This window comes from Corapipo altera, unplaced genomic scaffold, assembly GCF_003945725.1.
Source record: "Corapipo altera isolate COAL_440 unplaced genomic scaffold, ASM394572v1 0, whole genome shotgun sequence".
Lineage (NCBI taxonomy): Eukaryota > Metazoa > Chordata > Aves > Passeriformes > Pipridae > Corapipo > Corapipo altera.
Window position 1 is genome coordinate 39,859,849 of NW_020884872.1, and position 18,182 is coordinate 39,878,030.

Here is an 18,182-nt window from a genome sequence, read left to right on the forward strand (position 1 = left end):
GCATGCTTCCACCCAAAACTGGGTTTTGGCAAAATATGCCCTTAATAACAGGGTTCTGACTTGACTAAGCCAGACTTAACCAAGATTTGTGATTGTCTTGTTGTATTTCTTTTTAAATTACCTGTTTATCTAAAGAAATAGTTTATTTAAGTATACTCTTTTTTTTTGGTAATCTTCTTGTGGATCTAGTTAGGATAACTATGAAGCGTCTTAGAAACTGGAGTTAAATAGTGAGGAAAGTCTCTTACACACATGCCCATACCTACAGTTAAAATATATGTGTTTGCAAAGTATGCAGGCACCTGAACGTTCTGTAAATTAACTTTATTCAGCCGACTAACTGAAACTAAGCTTCTTTATCATGGGGAAGGCTGGTGATTAGTTGTTGTATTTCTACAGAAGGGCATCTGAAGTCCCATAAATTGCATGTTGAACTTTTAATGAATTCTCTCTGGCCTCAGTGCACCTGGACTCTGTTTATAATATAGTCTGAGGGCTTCTTTTTCATTGTTTCCTACGTGAATAACTCTACTTCCCACTCTGAGCTAAAAAATTTGGGGTTTGGGAAGCTACAGGTATTTAGAATAGTTTGGGTTTCATGTGTTTGATCGAAAGTTTAAAGTACTGGAAGCAAGACTTCTTGCAGAAGAAGTTGTACTGATACTGGATCACTCATTATGATGCCCTATACCAGGTGTTGGCTTTGGGACTGAAGAGCAGGAATAGGCTACACTACCCACATCCCCTTCTATACTGTGCCTCTTCAGTATCACAACTCAGGAGGAGTCCAGTTTACTTATGCCAAGTGTACTCTTATCTGATTGACTAGTTCACTTATCAGGGTCATTTTGGTGAACATCTCTGAATTGTCAGAAGAAACAAACCTATCAAGAATATCCTCAAGGCATTTTGTTTGGGCAGTCTGGGGAGATGTCTGAAGTGTTCAATTGCTATTTCATGTGACCTCTTCTGCAATTCTTATCCTCAGACCTGTATGAATGAAGCTAGTTCATGATTCTCAATCTGATCCTTAAAAGAGAATGGCTGAATTTTACCACAAACTGTCATTCTTTGTTTTGATTCTGTGGTCAGATTTTCATCATGGTAGTCATTAAAGTGTGTGTTACGTCAGATTTCCTTCAAGTAGTCACAGTTTTGGAATATAGCATTTTGTACTTGATTTATATGAAGACTGGTTTCTTCTACCAAACTGCATTATCGGACTTTTGTTTCTTTGGAACACTGGCTGGCACAAACCTACTCCAAATATTTTTCAGTACACGATTTTTCAGTACTACTTTGATCTATCTAGCTTGTTTCCAACAACACAAAACATTTAGATCTGTCATTCAATGTATTAAGAAAATATTACTAAGTCAGAGAACAGAAAACCTTAAGTGCTTATTATTTTGTTTGCAATTTAAACCATTTAACCCTGTGCAGTTTTTCATAATCATATTTACAGGTTTTACAGAATCATAGAATGTTAAGGGGTTGGAAGGGACCTTAAAGATCATCTAGTCCCAACCCCTCTGCCATGGGCAGGGACATTCCCACTAGACCAGGTTGCTCAGGGCCCCATCCAGCCTGGCTTTCAACACTGCCAGGAATGGAACTTACCCTCTTTCAGTTTGAATCCATTCCCCCTTGTCCTGCCAAATAATCCCAATACAGGCTAAGTTTACATGTAGCAAATAAAATGTGGGTATATTCCACCCAAATTAAATTTGTCTTTACAAAGTTATCCCAGTGTTATTTTTAAGGCATTTTGGTGCTTAGCTTAGACATTCATTACTTTTGGGTTTGAGCCATGTGGATTTAACACACTTTCATTTAAAGCTCTTGGCTTTAATTTAGTACAAGTTAAGTACTTCTGAAAATAGATTTTATGCCAGCTTTGCAGAAATGAAACTAAATCCAGGTCATTCTATGAGAAGGCACATCCTCCATAGAAGAAAAGCAAAAAAAGTCCAAGTAATGTTCTCATTTTAAAGAGCACAAAGTAAACCGGTCAAATAACCAATTTTGAAATGTTCAAAGAAATTTCTTTATGACTTTTTTCCTTTAAAATCTATTTTGTGTTTTTCCTTGAGTCTTTAGACAACTATTCTAAATCAAGGCTTCAATTTAGTTTGGAAATTATAATACAGCTTCTGATACTTCCCATACAAGTGATAAGCTGCTTCTGACATATCATTGTTTTAAGTGCATGACCTCTCATACAGCTGCCATCTTTTGCATTGAGTCTTCTAGAACAATTTCTGTCACTGCATCTTGAGCATGAGCTTCTGTGAACACAGTAACTCTGAGTCTCACGTGACCTTGTGACAGAAAGAATATCCATCACAGTCTGTGCTTATTGTGGACAGGTTCACTATCCATATTCCATCAGGTTTCGAGTAGCAAGTACTCCTTGGTTGACTTGGTGAAACGTTCCTGCTGCTGTGGCCTTTTCTGAAACCTCAGCACATACTAAATCCCTGAGACACACTTAGTACTATCAGTAAAAGAGTTTTAATTGTGTGCCTCGGTAGTGTGTGTGAATCCTGGCTCGTGTTAAAAGCAATCTTCCTTAGTTTTGACAGCAGACTTATTGAAAGGATTTTTTTAATCTTCTTTGAGAGCATGAGACAAACACTTTGTAGTTCCTGATGCTGCCATAAATCAAATGATCACTCAAACTCAGAGAACTGAAATGTTTCATTTCTGTGGAACAATTCAGCCAATGTAGTTGTGAAGAAAGTTTGTAGAGAAAACAATCCTTCCTTCCTAATTTTTCTTTTGGAATATAATGTATATGTATGTGCATGCTTGATTTTAAAATGTTGATGTGGTGTTGCTTTAGTAATTATTTTTAGGAATTTGCTCTGAATCATAATACCTCACTCCTTGCATATCCTGGCTCTCTGATGCACTACTGCAGCTGATGGATGAGCTGAGAAGGAGGTGGCATGCATCAAGACACTTACTAGTATGAACAAAATTGACAAAATAAATTCTTCTGGTCTGTCATTGATCATGAAGAAAAAAATCTTTTTATGTGCGAAAAACTAGGAAAAAACCCTTACTGTTATATTGATAGTTGTGTAGCAGGATAACAGCAGCACACATTCTAAAAGTATGTACCGCTAGTCCAATTTTACCAAATTTCACTATAGTGTTAAAATTCATTCGTGAGTTCATGGATTTCCCCTGAAATGTGCCTGGAAAGATACCACCTTAATCTCTGTTTTTTCTTAAAATAATAATAATTTTTTAGAAAAACTTAGTATAACTGTATGCTTATAGAAAATATATTGTACTACATGTAGTATATTATATATTACATAAACTATAAATAATTTCCTATCAAATATCAGACTATTTCAGGCTGAGAAAAGTATCTAGCTAGACATTCTGGCCTTTAGCTCTTATGGTAGTTCAATACTCTTAGTAGAAATCTTTCTGTCCATAGCTTGTGAAAACAAATACATTAAACTCAATACAGGTTAAATATATTTCTGGAATTCAGAAAACTTCATTCTTAAAAGCTGTTAGCGTATAAATGAATATTTTCCTGCAGTTTTCGGGGAGGTTTTTTTTTGTTTTTTAACGGTACAGTGCAAGATTTATTGGTCCCATGAAATATTTCTAGGTTTATGGTTTCTGCTTTTACTACCTCCCCAACTCTCACACCTAAGGAGTTGGCATTGTCACTTTTCAGTGTTCTGGACTAGATGAATAACTTGACCATGACTGTGGGATGATTTTTTTTTTCCTTTCAATCTTTACTGTAATTCAAATACCCTCCCCAGTTAATAGAGTGAGGCTTTGGTGATGACAGAAATAATCACTTTATGGATCAAACTCTCAACAACAGAGATAAGTAAAGGTAATGTACTTATGTACAGTTTCTTTTTGACAATAACATGTGGAGTTTTTTTCTTCCATATTTTTATCTGATCCTTCCTGGTGCTGCAATGTGTGGAATATAGCTAACAAGTGAGGGACCACAACCCCCTTCCAGGTCCAGGCTATGTAAACTTTCCTGTTCGCCTTTGATGACTTAAGCTATAAGATTCTTCTCCACGTGGTTCAAAACAATTTCTATTGCTGTGTAGTTATTTTCATTTGGGGTCCAGAAGATTTTGTAAAGTTTTCATCATTTATAGTTAAAAATTTAAAGTACACTAAGGCTGACTTCAGCACTGGTCTGAGAAGAAGAATTTCCTGGTCACAGATTTCCTGTTCTCTGGCAGCCTTTCTATGCTGCTCTGAACAGTGGCATAGGGTAGGAATAAGTTCTGACTTGATAGGCTGAAGTGTGTATATACTTCAGGGATCTAGGCATTCTCTCTGAACCTGCAGTTGAACAGTGCAAGTCTCATTTTTTTTTTTGCCAGCTGAGATCTGCAATTGAACTACCCTGTTATTTTGCTGTGGGTTTTTTTTCTTATTTTACTTGAGTAATAATTTTTATATGTAGTAAATTCCCATTAATTGGCTATTCTGAAACATCATATTCACAGAATGTTTTCTGCTGAGCTTTTCTTTGTTAGATATAACTGAGTGTTGCCATAATTTGTCATCTTTCCTTTAGTTACAAGTTTCATTAATTGCTTTTGTTGCCTACCAGACAGCATTATTGCAGCGGCAGAGTCGATACATTCATTCGACAGTTCCTGAAAATGCAGAGAAGGAAGCTCAAAGCTTGTTTGTAACTGAGGTAAAACTGAAATTGCATGTGGCTGTGTGTAATAACGATATTATACCTGATTTGTTTTTCTTCTGCTTCATTCACTATTTTAAAAGCAAACAGAAAAATAAGCTCTGAAAAAAAGTTAAATATTTATTGCCTTTTACTTGTCAATGATTTCAAGGGAAAATTTCCAGGGAAACTTAGAACTGTTTTCCACTGGTGGCTGGAAAAGAAGGGTTAGTGGATAGCTTTGAATTATTTTGTATCTATAATTGGCTCTTGGAAATGTTTCTCTTCCACCTTCTTTATACTTTTGGCTTTCCCAGATGAACATGGATGATTTCCATACGTGATATTGTGACCACTAGTAAATCTTGAATGGATTGTTGTGACTTCTTTTTCCTGATAGATTGTCTCACACCAGTCATTCTTAGTTTGTTCATAATAATCATGTACAGTTTGCTGGAACAGAGGTATTCATAACTGTAACATTTGCAGAGGCCAAAATTTATTATGACTGCTCAACTTGTATGCTGTATGTAGAAGAAACAATCTCAAACCTAAAGTTTCTCAAAACTGTTTGCTTATGTTGTCATTCCTTTGATTCTATGTGATTCCATTTCATTTAGGGTTTTGTGGAAGCCTTTAAGGAATGAAAGGTTTAAAAATTTTGTCTTTTTTTGTATTATCTACTTTTTTTACTGATATGTTTTAAGATGATATTTTAACATCTAAAACAAGTAAATGGCTGTTGTAATTCCAGTAAAACTGAAGGAGTTCCAAATAGCTGAATCTACCTCAAAGTGATTTATTCACAGTGATACATATCCTTTATACCTAACCTAAAGATTTCTAAGATAAAATTAAAGGGGATGGACAAGAAGAGAGGAATGTCATAGGTAATTAATGTAGTTAATTGAGTTTCTGCAGAACCAATGGCTTGGCAAGTATTAAGCTTGTATTTTGAAATATAAAGAAAATATTTGTGATTTCTAAGATGCTGTGTTAGTGTACATGTAGGTTTATTTGTATAACATAAAATGTTCTATGGAATGGTTTCTGTCAACAGATTTTGTCAGTTTTATGTTACTTTGTTCAAAGCCAAGATAAATCAGTACTTTTATGTTATGACAATATGGGTGGAGTGAAATGGTATTTCCTGTAATCTAGATCAGAATTTAATGACATAATTGCTTTTCAACCACTGCAAGCACAGAGTTTAAATTTAAATGTTAATTTAATTGCACTAGAAGTATAAATTTAAGGAAAAGATGTTTTTGTTTTTCTGTATCTGTACATGTGAAATTGAAATTGAGTTTTCTAAAGGCACAGTTGCTTTTTCAGCTGTAGCGAAATGCTGCTTTAACTTTTTGGACAACTGAAGATGGTTAATCCAGATGCTGAATGCATTCACCATATTCTGGTTTTATAAAACACGTGTCTTGTGGATGATAACATTCTACTGAAACATATAATTTGTTCCAAAAAGCTATATTGCATTAGGCTATTGGCAAAAGAAAGAAAGTGTAGAGAATTTGCAGAGGTTGACATGTAACCATAGTAGTTCATAAACAGCCATATTTTAGGAAGCTTTCTTGTGTTGTGCCTAGTGAATACCTTTAATCCTTTTCCAGTTAATACTGATATTTGGTTTTCATTAAAACAGTGCATCAAAACCTACAATTCAGACTGGCATGTTGTTAACTATAGATATGAAGATTACTCAGGAGAGTTTCGACAGCTTCCAAAGTAAGTATGTTATCTAATAGTATAATAAATTGAATTTGTGAAGGAACTTTAACTGTATTTAATATAAACTTATTTATTACAGAAGTATATTAATACGTGTAATATGTAAACTGAAATATGCTATATCAATGTTTAATAGTCAGTAGAGGTGATAAAGATTTGTTGGGTGAACCATGAAGTCTTTTTCAAGCATTTTCTGGATGCTTGAGTGGATGTCAAAACAAGACACTGTTTCATTGACAATGTGATTTTAAGTATGATAACTAAAACAGACTAATGTTTAGATGAAACTAAAATGGTAATATCCTGTTTCCATAGCTTCAAAGGCAGCTTTTGGAACTCTCTTTAGGAGCTCAGGGAATAGAACCTAACCAAGATGGTTAGAACAGGTTTTCACAGGATAATTCAAAGTAAAAGCTTGATCTACATCTGTTACAGACATTCTAAACCATCTGCTAGAGCAATCTTTTCATACTTTTTCAAAGTTTTCTAGGGAGAGTATAGAGATTAGTAACTTAAAATGTTTGATAATGGCTAAATACTCTGAATACCCCAACTCTTGAAGATCTGTGTCTTCCCTAACTACTCTGCTGCATCTATCAGTTAAGAAATAGTTATCTTTCCCTATGAGAAATTCTGATACCCTCACAGGTTTTGTACAAGTCAGTACCTGGTTTTTACTTACCCTTAATAGAAACCACAATAGTCAATAGGAATTTAAATAAATGCATTGTCTGGCAAGGAACCAGTGGTTGCAGGTATGAATTCTTGCTCCTAAGATATGAGGAATGCAGTGAATGAGAAAGCACTTGTTCTCTTCGGTTACACATTAGGACAGTGACAAGCAGAACAAAAGAAAGACTGTGAGCAGATGTACAAATGAGGAAAATTGATGTCTAAGAAATATACTTAATGAAAATTACATGCTTTTACTTAATTATTCTTGTACCTTTGCCTCTTCAGTTAGGAAAAGAAGATCTTAATTTTTGCAGCTATAAAATGTGTAACTAGTCACAAAATTCCTAGTACTTCAGAAGGTTTTTCTTTCCTAGTAAAGGGACAAAATCAGAGAAGCTTCCTGTTCATTTATATGAAGTGGATGAAGAAGCAGATAAAGATGAGGTGAGATAATCGTAATTCCTTACTTTCTCATGTTTTCATTAAAGAATGTTGGGTGTGTAGAGGTTGCGAGTTTGGTTAAGTGTTAATGTCAGTAAATGAGATAGATAAAATAGCTAATTTGTTTCCCAATGCGGTGGTTCAAGTTAATCTCTATCTCCTTTCAAATGGCCTTGTTCTCCTGAGGTCTGTCATGTAAATAGAAGTGTGACAGATTGTGAAATTGAAGTTTTAATACTTGGTGGTGTATAATCCTTCCCCTTTCATAAAATCTGTCATGTGTTCCAGCATGACAGCACACACACTTAAATAGCATACAGTGTGAGTTAAAATTAGTTTGTCACAAATCTGAGTATAGGGTAAGAGCTGGAGAGCTCTCATGGAAACAAAATCTTAAAAACTTATCTAAAAGTCTAAGTATTTTCTCTTTTGTCATTGGTTTAGGGAAACCAGAGATGTATAGCCTCAAGCAATTTTCCAGTATATTTCAAATGACAAAGACTTTTTTTTCAGCAACTGCCTCTGTTATTTTTGTGATTTATTTATTTTTTACCACACCCTGTTTCGAAACACAGTGCTTAAATGCCTCTGTTTTCTTTTCTGACAAGTACTTGAACTCTTACCTCTCAAAAAAGAATTAAAATAATTTTTCTTTTTTATAGTTTTAACCTCTTGACAATTACTTTGCTTCTAAATTCCTAATGTTGAAAACTGCTACACATGAAATAAAAGGATTAAAACTGAAGAAGTAGGTTGGGGAATTCATCTGAGTAGATAGATTCCTGAACAGATAGTCATGGGATGCCATTTATCCAGTGTTGCTATTAATCTGAACTGTGATATTTGGCCAAATAATTTCATGCATCTGTATCCAAAACTTCCTATATGTAGGATGGCAATAGTGATGATTTCTACTATACTGAAATTTAAAAGACTTGACATTTTTTACTGTGATAATATTTCTGATAACAGAAGTGTTATAGAAAACAGTGAGTTAAACATTAAAAAACTAATATATAATTGACTGTAATTGTTACTAGTAAATATACTTATGGCTAGAGTTAGTTAAACATTGAAAAACTATAACTTAACTATTAGCAAGTGGTATGTATTTTACTAGGAAGTACAAGTGGAAAGGACTTCCTGTTTCCTTCTGTCCAGTTTCCTGTTAGAGCAGGCAAGAACAGAGTATCTCTTTCCAAAGTGCAGTCACTGGAGAACAGATCTGCTACTCTTTGAGGAACTTGAAGTATAAACACAAGAAAAAAGCATGCTAGGAAGAAAAGGGAAGTTAATGGGACAATAGGGTGGAGAGGGACCATAAATTCTTTCATCGAGGGAAGAATTAATGCAAGAGGTTTTTCTTTCAAACATTAACATCTTTCTATGCCAAAAAGCACAGATGCAAATCTTAGATTGAAAGTTGTTTGGTCTTCTTTTTGTTTCACTTTTGTTTGTGTTTGAAGAAAGCTGATTTATTATGAGAATGATCGAAAACAAGAAGCTACAAGTGATTAAAACTTGGAGGAAAATCAGATAGAGATTAGTTTAATCATGAATCTTTAAAAAGGAGAGAATTACCTATCCAAAACTATTTTGGGCTATCAGGCCATCAGGTTGATGTTTGTAAATGGAATTTTTAAATCTACTATGTGATCAAGATACGAGCTTGTTTTTGTTGAAACAGTTGCTGTTGAAGTAAAGTTTGAAGCCAAGTTTGTGGGAAAGATAATTAAAAAAACTTAAGCACAGTGTGCAGCAGTTATGATAAAAGTGAGGAAATTACCTTACCAGCTGGAAACAGGAAGTGTGATTTCAGTGTAAGAGTCATGTGTTAACAACTGGACTCTGGGTTCCTTTGTAATAACAGATGGTCAGCTGGAAAGATTCAGTAGCTTTTTGGCTTTGTAGGCAGGAGTTACGCCTGACGGAAAGATATGGTGTAACTGGAGAAGCCCAAATGATGATCAGTTTTATTGTTAGAAAACAGCATGCAGCTCAGCAGAGTTGGGAAACCGTGCACCTCAGAGACTGGGAATTGGGAAAAGAGTCTTAAGGGAGCTAAATCCTAATTTTTATTTACACAGGTAATGTAGGAGTTTTTGTAATGTCAGATGATCCTATGTTTGGTTTGTGAACAGTGTTTGTTTTGTGCCAAATTTTGACAGTAACTTATGATCTACTCATCATCTCAACACTTGTAAAGGTGGTTTTACATTACCCTTTCCTTTGGAGTTAATTCATGCGGGGTGAAGAATCATAGTTGGAAACCCCATGTTTTAAGTTATCTCTGTATCTTGATTCTTGTACAAGAAAAATGGTTATATAGGTAATACAATAAGGGTGGAGACTAATGACTTGAAAATATGAAACAAGACCACTGTATTGCTTGGACAATGAGACTCATTGAGGCAAATGAAAATTTACTGAGTATTTCTGGTGTATGCTTTTGAGCATTCTATCAAATGCTCTGATAGTTGGTGACCATGTCATCCTTAATGGGCCTAACTTCCATAGTGCCAAGCTGACTATCAATTTTGAAGGAACAGATTGATGCATCTTTTGCCTTCTGTTCACAGTTTTTTGAAGTTCACATGTGCATATGCATATGAATATGCAAGTTAGACAGACTAAATAAGCTGTAAATAAATTACCTAGTAACTTTTTACAGAATGTTCCTTGATTTAGTTCCGAAAACTAATTCATATTATTATGTTTGGGTAATAAATTACCAGGAGTATTTATCTTCTAGATGGTTGCAAATCTTTCTACATGTCTAATTCATTAATGGTTTTGTTTCAAAATTGGTTATGTCAACTGGAAACCATGGTAAAGTCAGTTTGAGAGTACTCCAAAAGGTTACTTGGAACTGGTGATTTAGTATTTATTCTGTGGCAATTATAAATCTGGCTTCTTGATCTGATTTGATAGCAGTGTGCTGGGTTTTGGTAGTTATTGACATCCTAAGGGTTTCAATGCAATTACTCATTTCCATCAACTGGCAGATAGGTGTGGTATACAGGCACAGTATACAGGTATACAGGTGTGATGTGTGATGCATGCATTGGATCTACTGTTTGTGAACTTACCATTGATGCCAAGTTTGGTCCTGTTCTCTTTATAAAACTTTGATTCTGATCTGTAAAAGGGCAGATCCAATTCAAGAATTCAAGACTTAGTTCTCTGTAAATTTTTAAGTAAGTAATGTCTTTGAAGTACTGCATATAAAACAAAATGATTTGGGAAATCTTGATTGAAGTTTTGGAGAGGCATGTATTTACATTGTTCTTTTTGGCAGTAGAAATCGGTAAAAGTTCATGTGCTTCAAGATTAGAATATATGAAAAAGGTTACAAAGTCAATGTAAGTAAATGTTTTGAGTTTTTCCTCATTCCACTATTGCAGTGGGATTTATCTTGAGTAGCATTTAGCTATCTATAAACTGGATCATCCTTCTGGCCATAGAGAAAGCCTGTATAAGTGGCCAGATTACATACTAAAAGTTAGATTAGGTCGATTTCACCCCAGGTCTTTAAATGAAATAATTAGAAAGCTACAGAATTTCAGCAGGGACTCATGGTACATTATCATTACATTATGAATGTAGTTATTCCAGCTTCTGAAGTGACTTCTGAAATTTTTGATAAATACTACACAGACTGTGATACAAAACTTTACTTTTTTTTTCTTCCCCCATCTTCCTTTTTCATCTCCAGGATGCAGCATCTCTTGGGTCTCAAAAGGGTGGAATAACAAAACAAGGATGGCTGCACAAAGGCAACATGAATAGTGCAATCAGTGTGACAATGAGAGTAAGTTTAAGAATGTCTTATGCATGGTAAAAAACTGAACACCAATATTAAATGTCCCTGTGCCTTTGAGAAGTGAATTTGTATGTGGATTAGTTCTAGAAAAAATCGTGTGGCATGAACGAGGGAAGCTTTTATGTAATTTATATATCTGAAATCTTGCTCTCCTTTTGTTATACGTTGTTTGTATTGCCTCTTTTTATATAAAAATATAGGGGTTTTATTTGCCTCTTCATTTAGAAACAAACTCTAATTGTTTTTGTGGTTGTCACAATAAATATCTATTGTGTATAATATTGTCAGTTACAAGTACTGAGGCCGTGTTGCTGAGAACACAGCTGCATCGGGCAGGGCACGTCTCCAGGATGGAGGATTACTGCCTCCCTAATTTTTACTCTTATGGTGAACTTGCCACCGGCTGCTGCATGAGAGGAGCCCCGAAGAGGAAATACAAGGACTCCCTGAAACAACATCTCAGCCTTGGCCACATTGGTCATCATCACTGGTTTGCTCTGGCCTCCAATCAGGAGGTCTGGAGACACACTATCCATAACGCTGCTGCTTCTTTTGAGAACACACGCAGAACCATTTTTGAGGATAAAAGACAACGCAGAAAGAATCTTGCCAATACTACCTAAGGAAACTTTCCGCTGTGCCTTTTGCAACCGGACGTGTCTATCTCACATTGGCCTTTTTAGCCACCAGCGTGCTTGTAGCAATGTGGATAGAATCCTTCTCAAATCTTCGTTTCCGAAGCCTAGCCATGATAATATTGTAGAGGCAGTTTTAGATATCCTTCAGTAGGTCAAAAATACTGTCAAATTGTATATGCAATTCTGCTGCAGATACTCATAAGTTAATTTTCTTTTAATTGATCACTTCTGTTTTATTTTCTGAGCATACTGATTAGGTTATTTGTAAATAAAAGCTCTTTTTCTATTACCTACTGTGTAAATAGCACTTATGGGTATTGTAGTATGAGGATGGTTAATACTGATGTTGTAACTGCTATTCTTTCCTACTTTCTTTTCACTAGTCATTTAAAAGAAGATTTTTCCACTTAATCCAACTTGGTGATGGATCCTATAATCTGAATTTCTACAAAGATGAAAAAATATCAAAAGAACCAAAAGGATCAATATTTCTAGATTCATGCATGGGAGTAGTTCAGGTAATTATAATTATTCTGCCTGTTTTCCAGTTAATTCTGTATTTGGTGGTAAATGCAATTTCTTTCAAAATACAGATAAATGTTTTTATATGTAGATAAGTACCTGTTATGCAGAGGAACAAATATACATGCTGCATCTTGCAAAAGCAGTGAACAAGATTTCAAGGGGCAGGAGACTGAATTTTTAAAATCTTTCTGAAAAGAACATAAATTACTAGTTGATGTTAAGTATCAAACTAGATTTTAAGGCAAACGCACAAAGAACCCAAAACTTAAATCATGGTAAATTAATGACAGCACAAAACTGAAGTTCATTTCAGTTAGATGCTGTACTAACATGAGCTGTAAAATTTTTTTCATAGCTTCTTGTGTGGGATTTTTGTTGTGGGAATTGTATTAAATTCAGTTACCCTTCCAGATGCTTTCATTTGACCTTTATACTGTTACTTTTGTGTGCTTTTCTTTATTTTAAAAAGTTAAGGACTTTGGTCAAATGTTTGTCAGTAACAAGTGCCAAAGAAAAGCTTATTTTTCTTTTTCTTGTGATTCTGTTATGTATTTATAGTACAGCCTGTAACTGTTCTGTTAAGCACAGCATACCTGGAAAAAACCCTTGGGTTTTAGTACTTTTTTTTTAACTTGCATGGAAGTAGGCGAAGTTTAATAAAAATGTATTTCTTAAATAATATTTTTCTAGTATAAGGTTGTTTGATTTCAACAAAGAGATACAGCAGCTGTGCAGAGGATTTTTTTCCCCAAAATATTGTAGTGATGTTTTTGATACATATTTAATAGGCAATTGCAAATAGGCAATTTGCATTGAAATCTTAGAACTGTAATAAATTTAACCATATTGCAAGTTCTATATACAATTTTACAAAAATTGTTTTGCCTTAGAGGTACAGTTCTGGCCAACTCCACTGAAATGAGTTTGATTTGTGTTTTTAAAACAAACCAACAAACAAAAGACGGGTTCCTAAACTCAGTTGTAGTCTCGTCAACGTATATAAATACCTGAGGGGAGGGTGCAAAGAGGACAGAGACAGGTTCTGCTCAGTGATGCCCAGTGACAGGGCTGGAGGCAGTTGGCACAAACTGAAACAGAGGAGGTTCCCTCCAAACATCATTTTTTCATTGTGAGAGTGACTGAGTATTGGCACAGGTTGCCCAGAGAGCTTGTGGAGTCTCTGTTCTTGGAGATCTTCAAAAGCTTCCTAGACATGGTCCTGTGCCAACTGGCTCTAGTTGGACATGCTTGAGGAGAGAGGTTGGATAAAACGACCACTAGAGGCCCCTTCTAACCTCTAACCATTCTATGATTTTATGGTTTTGGGGTTTAAAACCTGAAAATCTCCTTTTTTCTTATTCATACTTTCATAGTGTTCATACTTTCTGTTCCGTCAGTTCAATTCAAGTAACCTGAAGTTTCCTCAGACTCTTCCAGAAGCTTGCTTTTTTAAAAAAAAAAAAAATTACTATTCCTTTCTTCTTGAGTAAAACTATCCTTTGGATGCTTTAGAATTAATAGCTGGCTTGTGTCTCAAACACTATACTGTATTTTACGGTACCGTCAGTGTTCATCTTGGCATCTGGTCTTCAAAACTGCATGTAAAAATTTGAGACTAGTTATGAATCAGCATCAGATGCAAAATCAAAACCAGTTAATGCTCGCTTTTAAGAAACCAGGTAGTCGTTCAGTAGCTAGAATAATGAGGTTTGAAAATAGCTATTATCTTCGCTTGAATTGTTGGTGAGGAGCAAGTAAACGATATTTTGAATTATCAAATATTATGCATAATGTCCCTATTCCAGACATGTAATTTTATTATTTTATATTATGTACTGTATCCTTTCTGACTGATCTAATTTTATTGTTTTACTGTTACTTATTATTGGTGTTGTATTAGCAACTATAAACTCTTATGGGGGGAAAAAGTGGTAGAAATTGCATTTCTATTTAACAGAAGAGGAAAATAAAGTGGCCACAGTACTTTGGAGTAGTCTGACATGCAATTCATAGAAATGGTTTTTCTTAGGTAGGCATGCTGTCAGGCTTTTGTTCTCAGAACGAAACTACTTGTTTCAGAGTTAGTCTTTCCACTGAGGGGAGATAAGTTACTATTGCATTCCTATAACATTTCTCATTTCTGTTTTTGAGTTCATTTAGTACGTGTGCATAATTATTTTTTCAAAGCCAGTAGATACCTGAGAAAAAAATATTGACTTCACTAACAGACATTGAAGACAGAGCAGAATATGCTCCTTTGTCAATACTTGTATAAGAGGAATGCTGAATTTGTGCAATAGCAGGGTTTTGTTTGGTTGGGGTTTTTGGTTTGGGTGGATTTTTTTTCCCCAAAACTTAAATGAAGAGACAGGAATTCCCAGAATACGTTTTGGGGTTTCTGGGTTTTGTTTTGTTGAGGTTATTGTTTTAATACTAAAGTATATTGAGACTTTTCTGATCAGAGATGTGGAGCACATAATATGTGCAGTGTAACTGTTCACACAGACAGCCACATATAAAGTCATAGTTGCTCTAATTCAGTGTCTTGTGAAAACTGAGAAGTGTACCACCTGTGTCAAGGTTTTATTCTGTGAAAGTTAGAGGTTACTGTTCTTTGGATTTTTCATTTACTTCATTACTGATTTCTGCTGGTAAGACTGCCTGTAGATCTGGAGTCCATACATATAGATCCATATAGATCTGGAGTACATTTGTTCATATCCTTCTTAACAGAAAGTGATCTTTGGTAGAAAGCTGACTGTTTTGCCAGCCAGTACTTAGTCTGTTAATTGAAAAATCTGAAGTACAGTGAAACTAAAATATAATTTGGCATTTAATTTAACTTAAACAAAAATCCCCCAACCATTAAGTCTGTCATATTGTTTATTGTAATGTTTATCTAATGAATTATCAATTTTTAAAATTAAATTGATGATAATATAGAATTTTCATTTAAGATTCATTCCCAGAAACATGAGTCAGGCTAGGTAGCATTTGAAGGCTTGATTTAAATTGGGCAAAAAGGATGACAATAATGGTTGAGGAATAAAGGAGGAACTGATTCCCAACTTCATGTATATTTGTAAGACTGGCAGTTCAGGGCTGATGTTGGTTATGATTTTATCTCCGGTGTAAAATCCCAGTGTGCAAACAGTTGTCACTCAGATATTAAAGGAGTTTTTTGCCTTTTTAATTTTTTTTCTTTAGTAGATCTTGGTTAGCTTCATTTCCAGATGATCTGGGTACATAAACAATTGATATTTGGAAATTTAATTTTTAGGGTTTTTTTAAGGCGATGGCAACCAGAATGATTAAGGAAAGCTGGAAAATGGGCTGTTATCTTTCCTACTTGCCCTTATTGCAGTTGTACAAATTACTTCAGAAGGTCAAATGTCAGAGACGAAAAAGTGTAATTATAATGCACTTGTTCAAAGTGTGAAACTGTGTATTTCTGTATAAAATATCTGAAATATGTTTAACTTTCTTTGTGATTAGACAATATGTAAAGATTTTAAACAGATCTTTTATTTTCTTATAGAATAATAAAGTCAGGCGTTTTGCATTTGAGCTCAAGATGCAAGACAAGAGTAGTTATCTTCTAGCTGCTGACAGTGAACTTGAAATGGAAGAGTGGATAAACACTCTGAACAAAATTCTTCAGCTTAACTTCGAGGCTGCAATGCAAGAAAAAAGAAATGGAGAGTCTCATGAAGGTAAGCATGGTATCTAGCCTGAGAACGGATGGGGAGGGAAACTGGTATGAAACCAACAATATGCATATCCGGAAGAACCTGGAAGGTATTATGAAAGGTTGTTCTCTTATGAATAGCACAAGTACCTAAAGGGATCATTACAGTTTAAAGTGAGATATCACATCTTTGAAGACTGTCAGAATTTAGTGTGGTGTTTACAACAAAGCCAGATCAGAAAAGGAGAAGCTTGTAGCTCTGTGAAAGGCATTTTAGTCAGTGGTCCCCATTTGACCTTAGAACTGTAAGATGCTTATAGCTAACTGAATGGTTGCTTTGTAAATCCAGTAACTGTTGGAGAGTAGAGCTGGGAACCTAATGAATAGAGGGAACTTGTTTTGAAATCAAGTTACAATGCATAGTGGAAAGACTAACGTAAATTTTGTGCATTGAGTATCCCCTTTCCCCATGCAGATATCAAAATTAATATTAAAGCTGTGTTCTAGTTAAGATTACAAATAACTGCTACTATACTGATTTTTGTTACTAGTTATGTCTTCCAAGAAGTCACTGCATCAAAATGTAATGATAGAGTTGTCCACAACCTGTTTATGTTAACAGTTGTCATTTTTGAGGGGGTGGGAGATAAAAAAAATAATTTTTGCTATGGAGTTTTGTGAATACTTTAGGTTTTTATATTTATTTTAAAATGTGGTTTTATAATTCCAGATGATGAACAAAGCAAACTGGAAAGCTCATCAAGTAGTTTTGATAACTACTATCCTGAAATTGCCAAGGTAATATATATATAGTAAATGTCAATTTAGGATATAAAGTAGTAAACATAAGTTAGCTACATGAACTTTCAGTAAAGGTAAGACACTGGTTTCTAGCTTTCAGTCAGTTTGTGATACTTTCAAAGCTTAGAAGCTCTTTCATTAATATAGTTATTGAGCTTCTTCATTTTTTGCTTTTATAAGCAATCTAGATACTGTCCTGAAGTTGCCTATATAAGTCTGGACATGTTATTTCAATCCAGTATGTTTTATTATAATTTTACTAATTAATTATATTTTGTATGGGTTTATTGCATGCAGGTAAGCCCTTAAGTATTTCTGTAGAAATCTAGTTATACTGAAATCAAGTTTTATTTTTATATTTAAAAAATCCAGAACAGCTTCATAGAAGTGATGAAGTGAATGTATTTTAAGATGTTTGTATTTATAATGACCTGGGAGGTTCATGGATCATTTCTGTAGCTCCATGGTTTTTTGCTTTTCAATTTTGTTCTTACAGAACTGTGGTGGAAATTAGAATAAAATAAAATAGGAAGAAGTAGAAAATAAAAGTAACTTCCTCAGCCCATTTGCAGACTTTGTTTCAGTTAAATCAGGGACTTGCATGTTGCAATAAGTTTTGTGAGTTCTGTAAAGGAGAAATTTTTGTTAAATCACCCAAGTACTGGAATTGATGATCTTTTCTATTGAAGTTGCAGAATCCAAACTTTTTCCTGTGACTTCCTTTTTCTTCTGTGTGGTGCAGCCTGGAGTCTTGAAACTTTTCTGCTTGACCATGCTCTGGAATGCTCTCTCCTTTTTTGAGGATCTATCTGACCTAATAACTACTCCTGAAGGAAGCAAAGCTTATGAACTGAAAACAAGCAAACCAGATTCTATCTATTAGGGTAGCTAATATCAAAAGATCCAGTCAGAATATGTTAACAAGCTTTTTGCACCCAAATTGGTTGGCTGACTTAATTCTTTCTGATACTGCTTTGTAATCAATTTAGCACATATACACAAAAAGCTATTATGTGATAATCTAGCTCCAGATGCCTCTGTATTTGGAAATGAATTGGGATTGTGGTACATACAATCAAGGTTTCCTTGGAAGAGCTGTAAGCATCAAACATCACACTTACATGAGGCTATGAAAATTTATTTCAGAAACAAATATAAAAT

At 34.6% G+C, this 18,182-nt stretch overlaps 1 protein-coding gene across 15 annotated transcripts in view; it reads left to right on the plus strand.

Moving 5' to 3' along the window:
- The window catches only part of DOCK9 (dedicator of cytokinesis 9), a 112,934-nt gene that overhangs the window by 37,106 nt on the left and 57,646 nt on the right, over window positions 1-18,182 (plus strand). For all 15 annotated transcript variants that reach the window (XM_027644848.1, XM_027644905.1, XM_027644881.1 and 12 more), the window contains exons 3-9: window positions 4,616-4,705; window positions 6,345-6,427; window positions 7,480-7,549; window positions 11,262-11,357; window positions 12,391-12,525; window positions 16,071-16,245; window positions 16,951-17,018. In XM_027644848.1, coding sequence (XP_027500649.1) covers window positions 4,616-4,705; window positions 6,345-6,427; window positions 7,480-7,549; window positions 11,262-11,357; window positions 12,391-12,525; window positions 16,071-16,245; window positions 16,951-17,018 — 717 coding nt within the window. The remainder of the gene's footprint in view (window positions 1-4,615; window positions 4,706-6,344; window positions 6,428-7,479; window positions 7,550-11,261; window positions 11,358-12,390; window positions 12,526-16,070; window positions 16,246-16,950; window positions 17,019-18,182) is intronic.